The 20428-nt window shown below is 46.3% G+C and overlaps 1 protein-coding gene across 4 annotated transcripts in view; it reads right to left on the reverse strand.

Annotated features, from left to right (window-relative positions):
• Positions 1-5856: 5856 nt before the first annotated feature.
• The window catches only part of LOC121562231 (amyloid-beta A4 precursor protein-binding family B member 2-like), a 112363-nt gene continuing 97791 nt past the window's right edge, over positions 5857-20428 (reverse strand). For all 4 annotated transcript variants that reach the window (XM_045213913.1, XM_045213912.1, XM_045213911.1 and 1 more), the window contains 6 exons: positions 19483-19585; positions 14123-14203; positions 13458-13573; positions 13080-13277; positions 9248-9568; positions 5857-7616 (listed from right to left, as the gene is read on the reverse strand). In XM_045213913.1, coding sequence (XP_045069848.1) covers positions 9335-9568; positions 13080-13277; positions 13458-13573; positions 14123-14203; positions 19483-19585 — 732 coding nt within the window. In that variant the 3' untranslated portion in view covers positions 5857-7616; positions 9248-9334. The remainder of the gene's footprint in view (positions 7617-9247; positions 9569-13079; positions 13278-13457; positions 13574-14122; positions 14204-19482; positions 19586-20428) is intronic.

Raw genomic sequence — 20428 nt, forward strand, 5'->3', positions numbered from 1 at the left:
GTGTGGAAACAGAGGCCAGATGGCTTTTGCCCAACAACAAACTGGTGTGGAAACAGAGGCCAGATGGCTTTGCCCAACAACAAACTGGTGTGGAAGCAGAGGCCAGATGGCTTTGCCCAACAACAAACTGGTGTGGAAACAGAGGCCAGATGGCTTTGCCCAACAACAAACTGGTGTGGAAGCAGAGGCCAGATGGCTTTGCCCAACAACAAACTGGTGTGGAAGCAGAGGCCAGAGGAAACAACCAGTTGAAGCAATACATTGTGCTGGGTGTACAGTTCCAGCTTGGTTCTTCTCTGTGACTTCAAGATGATCAGTGAATGGACTCTTCAGAAACCAACGTTACTTTCCCATTGAAATACATGCAGATGAAAAATAAAGCCATTGTGCCAGTGTTTCTGTCTTTTCACAATAGATTTGAGTCCCATTGTAAAGGTTAGCCTAATGGTCAGTCGGTCCTGCTAATGGGTCATTATCCTAGCCTAATGGCCAGTCGGTCCTGCTAATGGGTCATTATCCTAGCCTAATGGTCAGTCGGTCCTGCTAATGGGTCATTATCCTAGCCTAATGGCCAGTCGGTCCTGCTAATGGGTCATTATCCTAGCCTAATGGTCAGTCGGTCCTGCTAATGGGTCATTATCCTAGCCTAATGGTCAGTCGGTCCTGCTAATGGGTCATTATCCTATCTAGCCTAATGGCCAGTCGGTCCTGCTAATGGGTCATTATCCTAGCCTAATGGCCAGTCGGTCCTGCTAATGGGTCATTATCCTAGCCTAATGGTCAGTCGGTCCTGCTAATGGGTCATTATCCTAGCCTAATGGTCAGTCGGTCCTGCTAATGGGTCATTATCCTAGCCTAATGGCCAATCGATCCTGCTAATGGGTCATTATCCTAGCCTAATGGTCAGTCGGTCCTGCTAATGGGTCATTATCCTAGCCTAATGGTCAGTCGGTCCTGCTAATGGGTCATTATCCTAGCCTAATGGTCAGTCGGTCCTGCTAATGGGTCATTATCCTAGCCTAATGGCCAGTCGGTCCTGCTAATGGAAAATTATCCTAGCCTAATGGCCAATCGGTCCTGCAAATGGAAAATTATCCTATCCTAATGCATGCGCTTAAAACATCTCTCAGGTGTTAGGCTATCGAAAGGTAGAAACTCTGTGTTGTTTTGTCTCCCGGTGCACCCTCCGGTCATTACAAAAGTATACAGTGCCTTCAGAAAGTATTCATACCCCTTGATTGATTTATTCCACATTCTGTTGTCAAAGCCTGAATTCAAAATGGATGAAATGTATGTTTTTCTCACCCATCTACACACAATACCCCAAAGTGAAAACATGTTCGAAATTTTAGCAAATGTATTGAAAATTAAATACAGAAATATCTCATTTGCGTAAGTATTCGCACCCAATGCAATGTTTTGTAGAAACACCTTTGACGGCGATTACAGCATTCAGTCGTCTTGGGCATATCTGTATCAGCTTTGCACATCTGGATTTGGGGATTTTCTCCCATTAAGTTAGATGGGGAGCGGCGATGAACAGCAATCTTCAAGTCTTTCCACAGATTTTCAATGGAATTCAAGTCTGGCCTTTGACTGGGCCACTCAAGGACTTTCTCATTCTTGATCTGAAGCCATTCCAGCATTGCTTTGGCTGTATGCTTGGGGTAATTATCCTGTTGGAACGTAAAAGGTTCTCATCAAGGATGTGCCTGTATTTGGTTCCATTCACTGTTCCCTCCATCCTTACCAGTCTCCCAGTCCCTGCCACTGAAAAGCATCCCCATAACATGATGCTGCCACCACCATGCTTTACGGTAGGGATGGTGTTAGACGGGTGATGAGGTTTGCTTGGTTGAAATTTTAAACGTGTATTTTTTCATATATAGACACATCCTATGTGTTTTAATCAAATCAACTATAGTCTGATAGCTTGTCTGATGCTTTAAGCGCTCTGTTTGATTGAAATAATGAAGACACACAAATGACTAGAGGGAGACCGACCGCAATTGATTTGATTGTGCCGGGCGGGGTCAGACTTGCTGCGCTGTGTTTAAAAAAAAAAGGACAGCAAGTGACTGAGTGTGAACGTTTACTGGTTGCTCAGGAGGTAACGGGGAACGTTTACTGGTTGCTCAGGAGGTAAAGGGGAATGTTTACTGGTTGCTCAGGAGGTAACGGGGGAATGTTTACTGGTTGCTCAGGAGGTAACGGGGGAATGTTTACTGGTTGCTCAGGAGGTAAAGGGGAATGTTTACTGGTTGCTCAGGAGGTAAAGGGGAATGTTTACTGGTTGCTCAGGAGGTAACGGGGAATGTTTACTGGTTGCTCAGGAGGTAAAGGGGAATGTTTACTGGTTGCTCAGGAGGTAACGGGGAATGTTTACTGGTTGCTCAGGAGGTAACGGGGAACGTTTACTGGTTGCTCAGGAGGTAACGGGGAATGTTTACTGGTTGCTCAGGAGGTAACGGGGAATGTTTACTGGTTGCTCAGGAGGTAACGGGGAATGTTTACTGGTTGCTCAGGAGGTAAAGGGGAATGTTTACTGGTTGCTCAGGAGGTAACGGGGAAGTCGGATGTGTGCAATAAATGTGACTAGTCGTGGGAAAACATCAAGAAAGAAGAAGCTAAGGAGCAAGCACTGCGTACATATTATCCTACAAGCAGTATATGGACAAGGTATGACAGCAATCCATGCTTTGGTTCAGTTTCCCTGGCACGGTTTCCACATGCTACCATGTTAAAGTCATGCTCTGGAACTTTTGGTGACTACTAGGTATTTTTTTTAAACCTCCTGCTTTGGGCTGGATGTGTCAATGTGTAGTTCATACATGGATAATCTATGAGAAGAATTACTGTTTTACCTCAATTAATTCTCAGTCTGCCTCAGATGAACTGCAGAGGTATCAAATGCTCATCTTCTCTCCTCCTCCTCCCCCCCCCCTATCCTCCTCCCTCCCTCCCTCTCCTCCTGTTGGAACTACAACTAATAGAGCTAAAACTGTTGGAACTACAACTAATAGAGCTAAAACTGTGAGAACTACAACTAATAGAGCTAAAACTGTTAGAACTACAACTAACAGAGCTAAAACTGTGAGAACTACAACTAATAGAGCTAAAACTGTGAGAACTACAACTAACAGAGCTAAAACTGTGAGAACTACAACTAATAGAGCTAAAACTGTGAGAACTACAACTAATAGAGCTAAAACTGTGAGAACTACAACTAACAGAGCTAAAACTGTGAGAACTACAACTAATAGAGCTAAAACTGTGAGAACTACAACTAATAGAGCTAAAACTGTGAGAACTACAACTAATAGAGCTAAAACTGTGAGAACTACAACTAACAGAGCTAAAACTGTTAGAACTACAACTAATAGAGCTAAAACTGTGAGAACTACAACTAATAGAGCTAAAACTGTGAGAACTACAACTAATAGAGCTAAAACTGTGAGAACTACAACTAATAGAGCTAAAACTGTGAGAACTACAACTAACAGAGCTAAAACTGAGAGAACTACAACTAATAGAGCTAAAACTGTGAGAACTACAACTAACAGAGCTAAAACTGTGAGAACTACAACTAATAGAGCTAAAACTGTGAGAACTACAACTAACAGCGCTAAAACTGTGAGAACTACAACTAACAGAGCTAAAACTGTGAGAACTACAACTAACAGAGCTAAAACTGTTAGAACTACAACTAACAGAGCTAAAACTGTTAGAACTACAACTAACAGAGCTAAAACTGTGAGAACTACAACTAACAGAGCTAAAACTGTTAGAACTACAACTAACAGAGCTAAAACTGTTAGAACTACAACTAATAGAGCTAAAACTGTGAGAACTACAACTAATAGAGCTAAAACTGTGAGAACTACAACTAATAGAGCTAAAACTGTGAGAACTACAACTAATAGAGCTAAAACTGTGAGAACTACAACTAATAGAGCTAAAACTGTGAGAACTACAACTAACAGAGCTAAAACTGTTAGAAGTAGAGCAGGTGGTATTGGAACTAGTGGAGTCAAACCCCTCTCTGAAACCAACCACAGTTGTACCAAACCTCAACTCTAACCCCTCCACTACCACCCCCCAGTCGTCTCTCCCTCCCCCCTCCCGTCTCTCCCTCCCCCCTCCCGTCTCTCCCTCCCCCCTCTCCCTCCCCCTTCCGTCTCTCCCTCCCCCCCTTCCATCTCTCCCTCCCCCCTTCTCGTATCCCCCTCCCGTCTCTCCCTCCCCCTCCGTCTCTCCCTCCCATCTCTCCCTCCCCCTTCTCGTCTCTCCCTCCCCCTCCCATCTCTCCCTCCCCCCTCCGTCTCCTCCCATCTCTCCCTCCCCCTCTCGTCTCTCTCCATCTCTCCCTCCCCCTCCGTCTCTCCCTCCCATCTCTCTCCCCTCCCATCTCTCCCTCCCCCTCCGTCTCTCCCTCCCATCTCTCCCTCCCCCTCTCGTCTCTCCCTCCCCCTCCCATCTCCCTCCCCCCTCCCATCTCTCCCTCCCCCCTTCCGTCTCTCCCTCCCCCTCCCGTCTCTCCCTCCCTCTCCCTCCCATCTCTCCCTCCCCTTCGTCTCTCCCTCCCCCTCCCGTCTCTCCCTCCCCTCCCATCTCCCTCCTCTCTCTCCCTCCCCCCTCCCGTCTCTCCCTCCCTCCCCTCCCATCTCTCCCTCCCCCCTTCCGTCTCTCCCTCCCCCCTCCCATCTCTCCCTCCCCCCCTCCCATCTCTCCCTCCCCCCTCCCCTCTCCCCTCCTCCCATCTCTCCCTCCCCCCTCCCGTCTCTCCCTCCCCCTCTCCTCGTCTCTCCCTCCCCCTCTCCTCCCTCCCCCCTCCCTCTCTCCCTCCCCCCTCCCATCTCTCCCTCCCGTCCCTCCCCCCTCTCTCCCTCCCCCTCCCATCTCTCCCTCCCCCCTCCCGTCTCTCCCCCCTCCCATCTCTCCCTCCCCCCCCCTCCCTCCTCTCCTCCCCCCTCCCATCTCTCCCTCCCCCTCCCATCTCTCCCTCCGTCTTCCATCTCCCTCCCCCCCCCCCCCCTCCCATCTCTCCCTCCCCCCTTCTCGTATCTCCCTCCCTCCATCAAATCTCTCCTCCTCCTCCTCCCTCTTTCTCCAGCACCAGTACAGAGAAAGACAAAGAGTTGTAAAGTAGTCAAAACACACACACACACACACCCACACACCCCCATAAACACACACGTAAACACACACACACACGTAAACACACACACGTAAACACACATGTAAACACACACACACACATACCCATAAACACACACACACACACACACAAACACACCCATAAACACACCCATAAACACACACACACACACACACACACCCATAAACACACACGTAAACACACACGTAAACACACACATAAACACACCCACACAGCGACCACAGGAGTCCTGTTTTAATAAGTGGTTTATTCATACAGGTTCATACAGGTTAAATATAGTGAGGAGCAAACTGAAGGCAACACATGGAGGCTGAAGCCTGTGTCTTATTATAATACAATATAACATGTTATACCTGTTCTCAAGCCTGTGTCTTGTTCTATAACATGTTATGACTGTTCTCAAGCCTGTGTCTTGTTCTATAACATGTTATACCTGTTCTCAAGCCTGTGTCTTGTTCTATAACATGTTATCTGTTCTCAAGCCTGTCTTGTTCTATAACATGTTATACCTGTTCTCAAGCCTGTGTCTTGTTCTATAACATGTTATGACTGTTCTCAAGCCTGTGTCTTGTTCTATAACATGTTATGACTGTTCTCAAGCCTGTGTCTTGTTCTATAACATGTTATACCTGTTCTCAAGCCTGTGTCTTGTTCTATAACATGTTATGACTGTTCTCAAGCCTGTGTCTTGTTCTATAACATGTTATGACTGTTTTCAAGCCTGTGTCTTGTTCTATAACATGTTCTACCTGTTCTCAAGCCTGTGTCTTGTTCTATAACATGTTCTACCTGTTCTCAAGCCTGTGTCTTGTTCTATAACATGTTATACCTGTTCTCAAGCCTGTGTCTTGTTCTATAACATGTTATACCTGTTCTCAAGCCTGTGTCTTGTTCTATAACATGTTATACCTGTTATAAAGCCTTTCTGCCTGTCTCGGACATGGCCTGTGTTCTAAATGGTGCACTACTCTTGACCAGGGTCCATACGGGGCCCACTCTAAAGTAGTGCACTATGAAGGGACCAGGGTCTATAGGGGCCCACTCTAAAGTAGTGCACTATGAAGGGACCAGGGTCTATAGGGGCCCACTCTAAAGTAGTGCACTATGAAGGGACCAGGGTCTATAGGGGCCCACTCTAAAGTAGTGCACTATGAAGGGACCAGGGTCTATAGGGGCCCACTCTAAAGTAGTGCACTATGAAGGGACCAGGGTCTATAGGGGCCCACTCTAAAGTAGTGCACTATGAAGGGACCAGGGTCTATAGGGGCCCACTCTAAAGTAGTGCACTATGAAGGGACCAGGGTCTATAGGGGCCCACTCTAAAGTAGTGCACTATGAAGGGACCAGGGTCTATAGGGGCCCACTCTAAAGTAGTGCACTATGAAGGGACCAGGGTCTATAGGGGCCCACTCTAAAGTAGTGCACTATGAAGGGACCAGGGTGCCATTTGGGAAGCAGACATGGTGTTATAACTGTGAGTGAGCAGTGACTGTGTGACAATATTAAAACAATATATAATATATAATATACTGTTATAAAATATCATAAATAAAATACAACCTTTCTGTCCATGGGCATGCAAGGCTCTGTGATGTCGTAGTCCGTTTAAAACCTTTCTGTCCATGGGCATGCAAGGCTCCGTGATGTCGTAGTCCGTTTAAAACCTTTCTGTCCATGGGCATGCAAGGCTCCGTGATGTCGTAGTCCGTTTAAAACCTTTCTGTCCATGGGCATGCAAGGCTCCGTGATGTCGTAGTCCGTTTAAAACCTTTCTGTCCATAGGGCATGCAAGGCTCCGTGATGTCGTAGTCCGTTTAAAACCTTTCTGTCCATAGGGCATGCAAGGCTCCGTGATGTCGTAGTCCGTTTAAAACCTTTCTGTCCATGGGCATGCAAGGCTACGTGATGTCGTAGTCCGTTTAAAACCTTTCTGTCCATGGGCATGCAAGGCTCCGTGATGTCGTAGTCCGTTTAAAACCTTTCTGTCCATGGGCATGCAAGGCTCCGTGATGTCGTAGTCCGTTTAAAACCTTTCTGTCCATGGGCATGCAAGGCTCCGTGATGTCGTAGTCCGTTTAAAACCTTTCTGTCCATAGGGCATGCAAGGCTCCGTGATGTCGTAGTCCGTTTTGCTTGTATCACAAGATCAAAAGAATGCATAGATGAACCTCTAGTTTTAATCAATCAAATGACTGATTGATAAATGGATTAGTTGATTGGTCTCCTTTCCCATCACACCTGTCTGCTAACCATATAAAGTCACATGAACGCTTCTGCAGTTTTCTACAAACACATTGATACTTTGATAATGATTAGCGTTGCAAAATTCCGGTAACTTTCCCCCAAAATTCCCAGCTTTTCCAGTAATCTGGTTGGAAGATTCCAAGAGGGAATGAGCAGGTCATCTGGAATCGTCCAATCAGGATTTCTGGAAAACCTGGGGAAATTTGGGAAAGTTACCGGAAATTTACAATCTTAATATTGATAGGAGAGACTCAAGGCCTTTCATCAAGAAATACAAAGAATGAGTCCCAAATGACACCCTATTCCCTATATAGTGCGCTACTTTGAACAAGAACCCTATGTGAAATAGGGTGCAATTTGGGACTCAGCCAAATAAACAACAAAATACATTAGAAATGAACAGATAGCTTATACAGGTCCAATGTTACACACAGATATACACTGTGAGTGTTTACAGGGGCGGAACCCAAAATGTAAAGTGCTCAAAACAAAATGAAGTTAGTTGTGCAAGATATTTTATAGAGAAAGGGTTAGTAGCATATTGTTTTTAAATATGTCCATACTTTTTTTTCCTCCGACAATACAACAGCTGATTCAAAGGGGGTTGTGGCGGATATCACAAGTCTTCTGTGGTAGGATACACTTGTGCTTCCTTGTCAAAAGGAGGCTATGGAGGAGGGGAGGACCGTCTATGGAGGAGGAGGACCGTCTATGGAGGAGGAGGACCGTCTATGGAGTAGGGGAGGACCGTCTATGGAGGAGGAGGACCGTCTATGGAGGAGGAGGACCGTCTATGGAGGAGGAGGACCGTCTATGGAGGAGGAGGACCGTCTATGGAGGAGGGGAGGACCGTCTATGAAGGAGGAGGAGGAGGAGGAGGGGAGGTCTATGGAGGAGGGGAGGAGGACCGTCTATGGAGGAGGGGAGGACTGTCTATGGAGGAGGAGGACCGTCTATGGAGGAGGGGAGGACTGTCTATGGAGGAGGAGGACCGTCTATGGAGGAGGGGAGGACCGTCTATGGAGGAGGGGAGGACTGTCTATGGAGGAGGAGGACCGTCTATGGAGGAGGGGAGGACTGTCTATGGAGGAGGAGGACCGTCTATGGAGGAGGGGAGGACCGTCTATGGAGGAAGTGGAGGAGGACCGTCTATGGAGGAGGGGGAGGACTGTCTATGGAGGAGGAGGACCGTCTATGGAGGAGGGGAGGACTGTCTATGGAGGAGGAGGACCGTCTATGGAGGAGGGGAGGACCGTCTATGGAGGAGGGGAGGACTGTCTATGGAGGAGGAGGACCGTCTATGGAGGAGGGGAGGACTGTCTATGGAGGAGGAGGACCGTCTATGGAGGAGGGGAGGACCGTCTATGGAGGAAGTGGAGGAGGACCGTCTATGGAGGAGGGGAGGACTGTCTATGGAGGAGGAGGACCGTCTATGGAGAAGGGGAGGACCGTCTATGGAGGAGGGGAGGACCGTCTATGGAGGAGGAGGACCGTCTATGGAGGAGGAGGACCGTCTATGGAGGAGGGGAGGACCGTCTATGGAGGAGGAGGACCGTCTATGGAGGAGGAGGACTGTCTATGGAGGAGGATGACCGTCTATGGAGGAGGAGGACCGTCTATGGAGGATGAGGACTGTCTATGGAGGAGGAGGACCGTCTATGGAGGAGGGGAGGACCGTCTATGGAGGAGGGAGGGACCGTCTATGGAGGATGAGGACCGTCTATGGAGGATGAGGACCGTCTATGGAGGATGAGGACCGTCTATGGAGGAGGGGGGTTCTACGTTTTGTTACCAAGGTGCTGTGCTGTTCGCTTCCATAGTTACCAGGGTGTGCGGTTGTAGTAGCGTTGTTTGTTTCCATAGTTACTGGGGTGTGCGGTCGTAGTCACAATGTTAGTTTAGTTTCCATGGTTACTCTGGTGCGTCAGTGGCTGTGGGCAGCGGTCTCTTCTGTTTGAGGGTGTCGATGAGGGACAGCACTCCTCTCTTCACGCTGGTGGAGACACGCTGAGACACAGTCTCTCCTTCCACACCGCCATTACCATGGTTACCACCGCCGCTGCCCGGGGGGGAGGAGCCACAGCCATAGGAGGGGAGGGGTCTCCGGGAGGGGGGGTGAGCCAACAGGCACTTCTGATACCTTAACTAGAGGAGAGGGAGGCAGGTGGGGGGGGAGAGAGAGAGAGAGAGAGAGAGAGAGAGAGAGAGAGAGAGAGAGAGAGAGAGAGAGAGAGAGAGACAGAGAGACAGAGAGACAGACAGAGTGAGAGATAGAGACAGAGACAGAGAGAGAGAGAGAGAGAGAGACAGAGAGACAGAGAGAGAGAGAGAGAGAGAGACAGAGACAGAGACAGAGACAGAGACAGAGACAGAGACAGAGACAGAGACAGAGACAGAGAGCAGAGACAGAGAGAGAGAGAGAGAGAGAGAGAGAGAGAGAGAGAGAGAGAGAGAGACACCAGGTGGGTACCATTAATGATCAGGGCCTGTTTAGACCTGGGACACCAGGTGGGGACCATTAATGATCAGGCCCTGTTTAGACCTGGGACACCAGGTGGGTACCATTAATGATCAGGCCCTGTTTAGACCTGGGACACCAGGTGGGGACCATTAATGATCAGGCCCCCTGTTTAGACCTGGGACACCAGGTGGGTACCATTAATGATCAGGCCCTGTTTAGACCTGGGACACCAGGTGGATACCATTAATGATCAGGCCCCCTGTTTAGACCTGGGACACCAGGTGGGGACCATTAATGATCAGGCCCCCTGTTTAGACCTGGGACACCAGGTGGAGACCATTCATGATCAGGGCCTGTTTAGACCTGGGACACCAGGTGGGTACCATTAATGATCAGGCCCTGTTTAGACCTGGGACACCAGGTGGGGACCATTAATGATCAGGCCCTGTTTAGACCTGGGACACCAGGTGGGGACCATTAATGATCAGGCCCTGTTTAGACCTGGGACACCAGGTGGGGACCATTAATGATCAGGCCCTGTTTAGACCTGGGACACCAGGTGGGGACCATAGTGAAGACATCAAAACTATGAAATAACACATATGGAATCACGTAGTAACCAAAAAAGTGTTAAACAGCTTTGCACACTCTTGGCATTCTCTCAACCAGCTTCATGAGGTAGTCACCTGGAATGAATTTCAATTAACAGGTGTGCCTTCTTAAAAGTTAATTTGTGGAATTTATTTCCTTCTTAATGCGTTTCAGCCAATCAGTTGTGTTGTGACAAAGTAGGGGGGGTATACAGAAGATAGCCCTATTTGGTAAAAGACCAAGTCCATATTATGGCAAGAACAGCTCAAATAAGCAAAGAGAAACGACAGTCCATCATTACTTTAAGACATGAAGGTCATTCAATACGGAACATTTCAAGAACTTTGAAAGTTTCTTCAAGTGCAGTCGCAAAAACCATCAAGCGCTATGATGAAACTGGCTCTCATGAGGACCGCCACAGGAATGGAAGACCCAGAGTTACCTCTGGTGCAGAGGATAAGTTCATTAGAGTTACCAGCCTCAGAAATTGGAACCCAAATAAATGCTTCACAGAGTTCAAGTAACAGACACATCTCAACATCAACTGTTCAGAGGAGACTGTGTGAATCAGGCCTTCATGGTCGAATTGCTGCAAAGAAACCACTACTAAAGGACAGCAATAGGAAGAGACCTGCTTGGGCCAAGAAACACGAGCAATGGACATTAGACCGGTGGAAATTTGTCCTTTGGTCTGGAGTCAAAATCTGAGATTTTTAGTTCCAACCGCCGTGACTTTGTGAGACACGCTGTGGGTGAACGGATGATCTCCGCATGTGTATTTCCCACCATAAAGAATGGAGGAGGAGGTGTTATGGTGTGGGGGTGCTTTGCTGGTGACACTGTCTGTGATTTATTTAGAATTCAAGGCACACTTAACCAGCATGGCTACCACAGCATTCTGCAGCGATATGCCATCCCATCTGGTTTGGGCTTAGTGGGACAATCATTTGTTTTTCAACAGCACAATGACCCAACACACCTCCAGGCTGTGTAAGGGCTATTTGACCAAGAAGGAGAGTGATGGAGTGCTGCATCAGATGACCTGGCCTCCACAATCCCCCGACCTCAACCCAATTGAGATGGTTTGGGATGAGTCGGACCGCAGAGTGAAAAAGCAGCCAACAAGTGCTCAGCATATGTGGGAACTCCTTCAAGACTGTTGGAAAAGCATTCCAGGTGAAGCTGGTTGAGAGAATGCCAAGAGTGTGCAAAGCTGTCATTAAGGCAAAGGGTGGCTATTTGAAGAATCTCAAATATAAAATATTTTTTGATTTGTTTAACACTTCTTTGGTTACTACATGATTCCATATGTGTTATTTCATAGTTTTGATGTCTTCACTATTATTCTACAATGTACAAAATAAAGAAAAATAAAGAAAAACCCTGGAATGAGTAGGTGTGTCCAAACTGTTGACTAGTACTGTAGATCTTGATATTATAGAGTGTATTCACCATGCATGCAGCCTGTACATAGATCTAGATATTATAGAGTGTACTCACCATGCATGCAGCCTGTACATAGATCTAGATATTATAGAGTGTACTCACCACGCATACAGCCTGTACATAGATCTAGATATTATAGAGTGTACTCACCATGCATGAAGCCTGTACATAGATCTATATATTATAGAGTGTACTCACCATGCATGAAGCCTGTACATATATCTAGATATTCTAGAGTGTACTCACCACGCATACAGCCTGTACATAGATCTAGATATTATAGAGTGTACTCACCATGCATGCAGCCTGTACATAGATCTAGATATTATAGAGTGTACTCACCATGCATGCAGCCTGTACATATATCTAGATATTATAGAGTGTACTCACCATGCATGAAGCCTGTACATAGATCTAGATATTATAGAGTGTACTCACCATGCATGCAGCCTGTACATAGATCTAGATATTATAGAGTGTACTCACCATGCATGAAGCCTGTACATAGATCTAGATATTATAGAGTGTACTCACCACGCATACAGCCTGTACATAGATCTAGATATTATAGAGTGTACTCACCATGCATGAAGCATGTACATAGATCTATATATTATAGAGTGTACTCACCATGCATGCAGCCTGTACATAGATCTAGACATTATAGAGTGTACTCACCACGCATGCAGCCTGTACATAGATCTAGATATTATAGAGTGTACTCACCATGCATGCAGCCTGTACATAGATCTAGATATTATAGAGTGTACTCACCATGCATGCAGCCTGTACATAGATCTAGATATTATAGAGTGTACTCACCATGCATGCAGCCTGTACATAGATCTAGATATTATAGAGTGTACTCACCATGCATACAGCCTGTACATAGATCTAGATATTATAGAGTGTACTCACCATGCATGAAGCATGTACATAGATCTATATATTATAGAGTGTACTCACCATGCATGCAGCCTGTACATAGATCTAGACATTATAGAGTGTACTCACCATGCATGCAGCCTGTACATAGATCTAGATATTATAGAGTGTACTCACCATGCATGCAGCCTATACATAGATCTAGATATTATAGAGTGTACTCACCACGCATAGAGCCTATACATAGATCTAGATATTATAGAGTGTACTCACCATGCAAGCAGCCTGTACTGCCTCAGAGAGCTGTCCAGCGTTGGGTTCACACCAGAACACATGACACTCATAACGTTGTCCTCCTCCGTCCATGATGAAGGCAAAGCAGTGGATGTCCCGCCCTACCCCCATGAAGGACAGGAACCTCACCCTGCACTCAAACAACACCTCCTCCTCCTCCACCTCCTCCTCCACCTCCTGGTACACAGGGAGAGACAGACAGACAGACAGACACACACACAGGGACGCACGCAAACACACACACACACACACACAGGATGAGACGTCATCAGAGAGCGGGAGAGAGAGCGAGAGAGCGAGAGAGAGACAGAATATAGTGTTGGTGGTTGATAATGAGGGTAGAGGTGAGTATGTTACCTGTTGGTTGCTTATAATGAGGGTAGCATCGGCCACGTTGAGGTTAACAGCTGTCCACTCCTCTCTCCTGGAAGAACCAATCAGACTGTCTATCGCCCCGTTCACTGTGTCCATACCTAGGGTCACGGGGCCAGGGGTTAAGGTCAAGGTTTAGAGGTCAACGATCACCTCACTAACTACCTCAGATCACACACAGTTAGTGTGTGTGTGTGTGTGTGTGTGTGTGTGTGTGTGTGTGTGTGTGTGTGTGTGTGTGTGTGTGTGTGTGTGTGTGTGTGTGTGTGTGTGTGTGTGTGTGAGTGTGAGTGTGTGTGAGAGTGTGTGTGTGTGTGTGTGTGAGTGTGTGTGAGTGTGTGTGTGAGTGTGTGTGTGTGAGTGTGAGTGAGTGGTGAGTGTGAGTGTGAGTGTGAGTGTGTGAGTGTGAGTGTGAGTGTGTGTGAGTGTGAGTGTGAGTGTGTGTGTGTGTGTGTGTGTGTGTGTGTGTGTGTGTGTGTGTGTGTGTGTGTGTGTGTGTGTGTGTGTGTGTGTGTGTGTGTGTGTGTGTGTGTGTGTGTGTGTGTGTGTGTGTGTGTGTGTGTGTGTGTGTGTGTGTGTGTGTGCGTGCGTGCGTGCGTGCGTGCGTGTGTGTCTGTGTGTGTGTGTGTGTGTGTGTGTGTGGGACTCACCTATAGGACTGGCTACAGGCATCATACCCAGATACAGCACCGTGAACCTCTGGACCAGCTCAGTCTTTGGAGTGGGGAACTCTGATGGACACACACAGTATATGGGATGCAGTATATGGGATACAGTATATGTCATACAGTATATGGCTATATGGGATACAGTATATGGGATGCAGTATATGGGATACAGTATATGGCTATATGGGATACAGTATATGGCTATATGGGATACAGTATATGGGATGCAGTATATGGCTATATGGGATACAGTATATGGGATACAGTATATGGGATACAGTATATGGGATACAGTATATGGGATACAGTATATGGCTATATGGGATACAGTATATGGGATACAGTATATGGGATACAGTATATGGGATACAGTATATGGCTATATGGGATACAGTATATGGGATACAGTATATGGGATACAGTATATGGGATACAGTATATGGGATACAGTATATGGGATACCGTATATGGCTATATGGGATACAGTATATGGGATACAGTATATGGGATACAGTATATGGGATGCAGTATATGGGATACAGTATATGGGATACAGTATATGGGATACAGTATATGGGATACAGTATATGTGATGCAGTATATGGGATACAGTATATGGGATACAGTATATGGGATACAGTATATGGGATACAGTATATGGGATACAGTATATGTCATACAGTATATGGCTATATGGGATACAGTATATGGGATGCAGTATATGGGATACAGTATATGGCTATATGGGATACAGTATATGGCTATATGGGATACAGTATATGGGATGCAGTATATGGCTATATGGGATACAGTATATGGGATACAGTATATGGGATACAGTATATGGGATACAGTATATGGGATACAGTATATGGCTATATGGGATACAGTATATGGGATACAGTATATGGGATACAGTATATGGGATACAGTATATGGCTATATGGGATACAGTATATGGGATACAGTATATGGGATACAGTATATGGGATACAGTATATGGGATACAGTATATGGCTATATGGGATACAGTATATGGGATACAGTATATGGGATACAGTATATGGGATGCAGTATATGGGATACAGTATATGGGATACAGTATATGGGATACAGTATATGGGATACAGTATATGTGATGCAGTATATGGGATACAGTATATGGGATACAGTATATGGGATACAGTATATGGGATACAGTATATGGGATACAGTATATGTGATGCAGTATATGGGATACAGTATATGGGATACAGTATATGGGATACAGTATATGGGATACAGTATATGGGATACAGTATATGTGATGCAGTATATGGGATACAGTATATGGGACACAGTATATGGGATACAGTATATGGGATACAGTATATGGGATACAGTATATGGGATACAGTATATGGGACACAGTATATGGGATACAGTATATGGGATACAGTATATGGGATGCAGTATATGGGATGCAGTATATGGGATACAGTATATGGGATACAGTATATGGGATACAGTATATGGGATACAGTATATGGGATACAGTATATGGGATACAGTATATGGGATGCAGTATATGGGATACAGTATATGGGATACAGTATATGGGATACAGTATATGGGATACAGTATATAGGATGCAGTATATGGGATACAGTATATGGGATGCAGTATATGGGATACAGTATATGGGATACAGTATATGGGATGCAGTATATGGGATACAGTATATGTGATGCAGTATATGTGATGCAGTATATGTGATGCAGTATATGTGATGCAGTATATGTGATGCAGTATATGTGATAGAGTATACAGTATAAGTGATGCAGTATATGTGATGCAGTATATGTGATGCAGTATATGTGATGCAGTATATGTGATAGAGTATACAGTATAAGTGATGCAGTATATGTGATGCAGTATATGTGATGCAGTATATGTGATGCAGTATATGTGATGCAGTATATGTGATAGAGTATACAGTATAAGTGATACAGTATATTTGATGCAGTATATGTGATGCAGTATATGTGATACAGTATATGCGATACAGTATATGTGATGCAGTATATGGGATGCAGTATATGTTATGCAGTATATGTGATGCAGTATATGTGATGCAGTATATGTGATGCAGTATATGTGATGCAGTATATGTGATGCAGTATATGTGATGCAGTATATGTGATGCAGTATATGTGATGTGATAGAGTATACAGTATAAGTGATGCAGTATATGTGATACAGTATACAGTATATGTGATAGAGTATATGTTTAGTATCACGATACTCAATACCAAAACGATACCACAACCAACAAAAAGAAGGTGTATTAGACAAAGTGACAGAATGGCTTGATCCAGAAAGATAAACTCAGCTACTGGTCTGTTCAATCGTTGGGCATCTTTCAGTCCCATGTCATTACATCGGGACTTGTTTACGTCAACATTCTTCAGAGACAGCCATGTATGTATCAATGAATCCATTATACAATCAAATCTGACTTTGTTTTTACCAATCTGACTACATTACAGCATAATGGCAATCATTTATTTGAATGGTAAAATCTCTATTGATAAACTTGGGTCAATCAAGATGTGGCCTGGGCCTGTCCACAATACAGCTGCATACTCAATAGGAGGGGGTCATGCATTGAGTTATTGAGCTTGTTTTAGATGATTTCATGGGGCTACAGATGACAAACAGTCCCTTCCATTTAGAACTTTAGTCCCTTTTATTGGCAACTGCTAGGAGAACATTTTATTTTATTATAGAGTAGAGTAGATTAGAGCAGAGCAGGGTAAAGTAGATTAGAGTACAGTAGAGCAGAGTACAGCAGAGCAGAGTACAGCAGAGTACAGCAGATTAGAGTACAGTAGATTAGAGTACAGTAGATTAGAGCAGAGTAGAGTAGAGTAGAGTAGTGTAGTGTAGAGCAGAGTACAGCAGAGCAGAGTACAGTACAGTAGAGCAGAGCAGAGTGGAGTACAGCAGAGCAGAGTACAGTAGAGCAGAGTACAGCATTGCAGAGTACAGCAGAGCAGAGTACAGCAGAGCAGAGTACAGCATAGCAGAGTACAGCAGAGCAGAGTACAGTAGAGCAGAGTACAGCATTGCAGAGTACAGCAGAGCAGAGTACATCAGAGCAGAGTACAGCAGAGCAGAGTACAGCAGAGCAGAGTACAGTACAGTAGAGCAGAGCAGAGTACAGTAGAGCAGAGCAGAGTACAGTAGAGCAGAGTACAGCATAGCAGAGTACAGCAGAGCAGAGTACAGCAGAGCAGAGTACAGCATTGCAGAGTACAGCAGAGCAGAGTACAGCAGAGCAGAGTACAGCAGAGCAGAGTACAGCAGAGCAGAGTACAGTAGAGCAGAGTACAGCAGAGCAGAGTACAGTACAGTAGAGCAGAGCAGAGTACAGTAGAGCAGAGCAGAGTACAGTAGAGCAGAGTACAGTACAGCATAGCAGAGTACAGCAGAGCAGAGTACAGCAGAGCAGAGTACAGCATTGCAGAGTACAGCAGAGCAGAGTACAGCAGAGCAGAGTACAGCAGAGCAGAGTACAGCAGAGCAGAGTACAGTACAGTAGAGCAGAGCAGAGTACAGCAGAGCAGAGTACAGTACAGTAGAGCAGAGCAGAGTACAGTAGAGCAGAGCAGAGTACAGTAGAGCAGAGTACAGCATGCAGAGTACAGCAGAGCAGAGTACAGCAGAGCAGAGTACAGCATTGCAGAGTACAGCAGAGCAGAGTACAGCAGAGCAGAGACGCAGCAGAGTACAGCAGAGCAGAGTACAGCAGAGCAGAGCAGAGTACAGTAGAGCAGAGTACAGCAGCGAGTACAAAACAGAGTACAGAGACAGAGTACAGCAGAGCAGAGTACAGCATAGCAGTGTACATTAGAGCAGAGTACAGTGAGCAGATACAGTAAGTAGAGCAGAGCAGAGTGGAGTACAGCAGAGCAGAGTACAGTAGAGCAGAGTACAGCATTGCAGAGTACAGCAGAGCAGAGTACAGCAGAGCAGAAGTACAGCATAGCAGAGTACAAAACAGAGCAGAGTACAGTAGAACGCAGAGTACAGCATTGCAGAGTACAGCGAGACAGAGTACATCAGAGCAGAGTACAGCAGAGCAGAGTACAGCAGCAGAGTACAGTACAGTAGAGCAGAGCATACAGTAGAGCAGAGCAGAGTACAGTAGAGCAGAGTACACATAGCAGAGTACAGCATACAGAGTACAGCAGAGCAGAGTACAGCATACAGCAGAGCAGAGTACAGCAGACAGAGTACAGCAGACAGAGTACAGCAGAGCAGAGTACAGTACTAGTAGAGCAGAGCAGAGTACAGTAGAGCAGAGCAGAGTACAGTAGAGCAGAGTACAGTACAGCATAGCAGAGTACAGCAGAGCAGAGTACAGCAGAGCAGAGTACAGCATTGCAGAGTACAGCAGAGCAGAGTACAGCAGAGCAGAGTACAGCAGAGCAGAGTACAGCAGAGCAGAGTACAGTACAGTAGAGCAGAGCAGAGTACAGCAGAGCAGAGTACAGTACAGTAGAGCAGAGCAGAGTACAGTAGAGCAGAGCAGAGTACAGTAGAGCAGAGTACAGCATAGCAGAGTACAGCAGAGCAGAGTACAGCAGAGCAGAGTACAGCATTGCAGAGTACAGCAGAGCAGAGTACAGCAGAGCAGAGTACAGCAGAGCAGAGTACAGCAGAGCAGAGTACAGTACAGTAGAGCAGAGCAGAGTACAGTAGAGCAGAGCAGAGTACAGTAGAGCAGAGTACAGTACAGCATAGCAGAGTACAAGCAGAGTACAGCAGAGCAGAGTACAGTAGAGCAGAGTACAGCATAGCAGAGTACAGCAGAGCAGAGCAGAGTACAGTAGAGCAGAGTACAGTAGAGCAGAGTACAGCAGAGCAGAGTACAGTAGATTAGAGCAGAGCAGAGTAGAGCAGAGTACAGCAGAGCAGAGTACAGTAGATTAGAGCAGAGCAGAGTAGAGCAGAGTACAGCAGAGCAGAGTAGAGCAGAGCAGAGCAGAGTAGAGCAGAGCAGAGTACAGTAGAGCAGAGCAGAGTACAGTAGAGCAGAGCAGAGTACAGTAGAGCAGAGCAGAGTACAGCAGAGCAGAGTACAGTAGATTAGAGCAGAGCAGAGTAGAGCAGAGTACAGCAGAGCAGAGTACAGTAGATTAGAGCAGAGCAGAGTAGAGCAGAGTACAGCAGAGCAGAGTAGAGCAGAGCAGAGCAGAGTAGAGCAGAGCAGAGTACAGTAGAGCAGAGCAGAGTACAGTAGAGCAGAGCAGAGTACAGTAGAGCAGAGCAGAGTACAGTAGAGCAGAGCAGAGTACCTTGTAGTGGGAGGCCTAGTCCTGACTGCATTCTGTCGTGTAGAGACACGCCCCCTGACCAAGCCCTTGACAACGCTTTAGCAAGTTTACGCTCCGACATGATCTACAGAGGAGAGGAGAGGAGAGAGAGGAGGAGAGGAGAGGGAGAGGAGAGGAGAGGGAGAGAGAGAGAGGAGAGGAGAGGAGAGGAGAGGAGAGAGAGGAGGAGAGGAGAGGAGAGGAGAGAGAGGAGAGGAGAGGGAGAGGAGAGGAGAGAGAGGAGAGGAGAGGAGAGGAGAGGAGGAGAGGAGAGGAGAGAGGAGAGGGAGAGGGAGAGGAGAGAGGAGAGGAGAGGAGAGGAGAGGAGAGGAGAGGAGAGGAGAGGAGAGAGAGGAGAGAGAGAGGAGAGGAGAGGAGAGGAGAGAAGAGAAGAGAAGAGAGAGAGAGAAGAGAAGAGAAGAGAAGAGAAGAGAAGAAGAGAAGAGAAGAGAAGAGAGAGGAGAGAGAGGAGAGGAGAGGAGGAGAGGAGAGGAGAGGAGAGGAGAGGGGGAGAGGGAGAGGGAGGAGGGAGAGGAGAGGGAGAGGAGAGGAGAGGGAGAGGAGAGGAGAGGAGAGGACAGGAGAGGAGAGGAGAGGAGGAGAAAATTAGTTAGAATAACCAAGAGCAAGTTTCTCCCTAGAAATACTGTCAAGCCCAAATCACCTGGGGAGTGACACTCCCATCCCCTCCCCTCTAAGTCTCCTCTACTCTACACAGCAAACCAGGTCTCTCTCTCTCTCTCTCTCTCTCTCTCTCTCTCTCTCTCTCTCTCTCTCTCTCTCTCTCTCTCTCTCTCTCTCTCTCTCTCTCAATTCAGTTCAATTTAAGGGCTTTATTGGCATGGGAAACGTGTGTTAACGTTGCCAAAGCAAGTGAAGTAGATAGTAAACAAAAGTGAAATCAACAATAAATATTAACAGTAAACAT

This window comes from Coregonus clupeaformis, unplaced genomic scaffold (assembly GCF_020615455.1).
Source record: "Coregonus clupeaformis isolate EN_2021a unplaced genomic scaffold, ASM2061545v1 scaf0170, whole genome shotgun sequence".
NCBI lineage: Eukaryota > Metazoa > Chordata > Actinopteri > Salmoniformes > Salmonidae > Coregonus > Coregonus clupeaformis.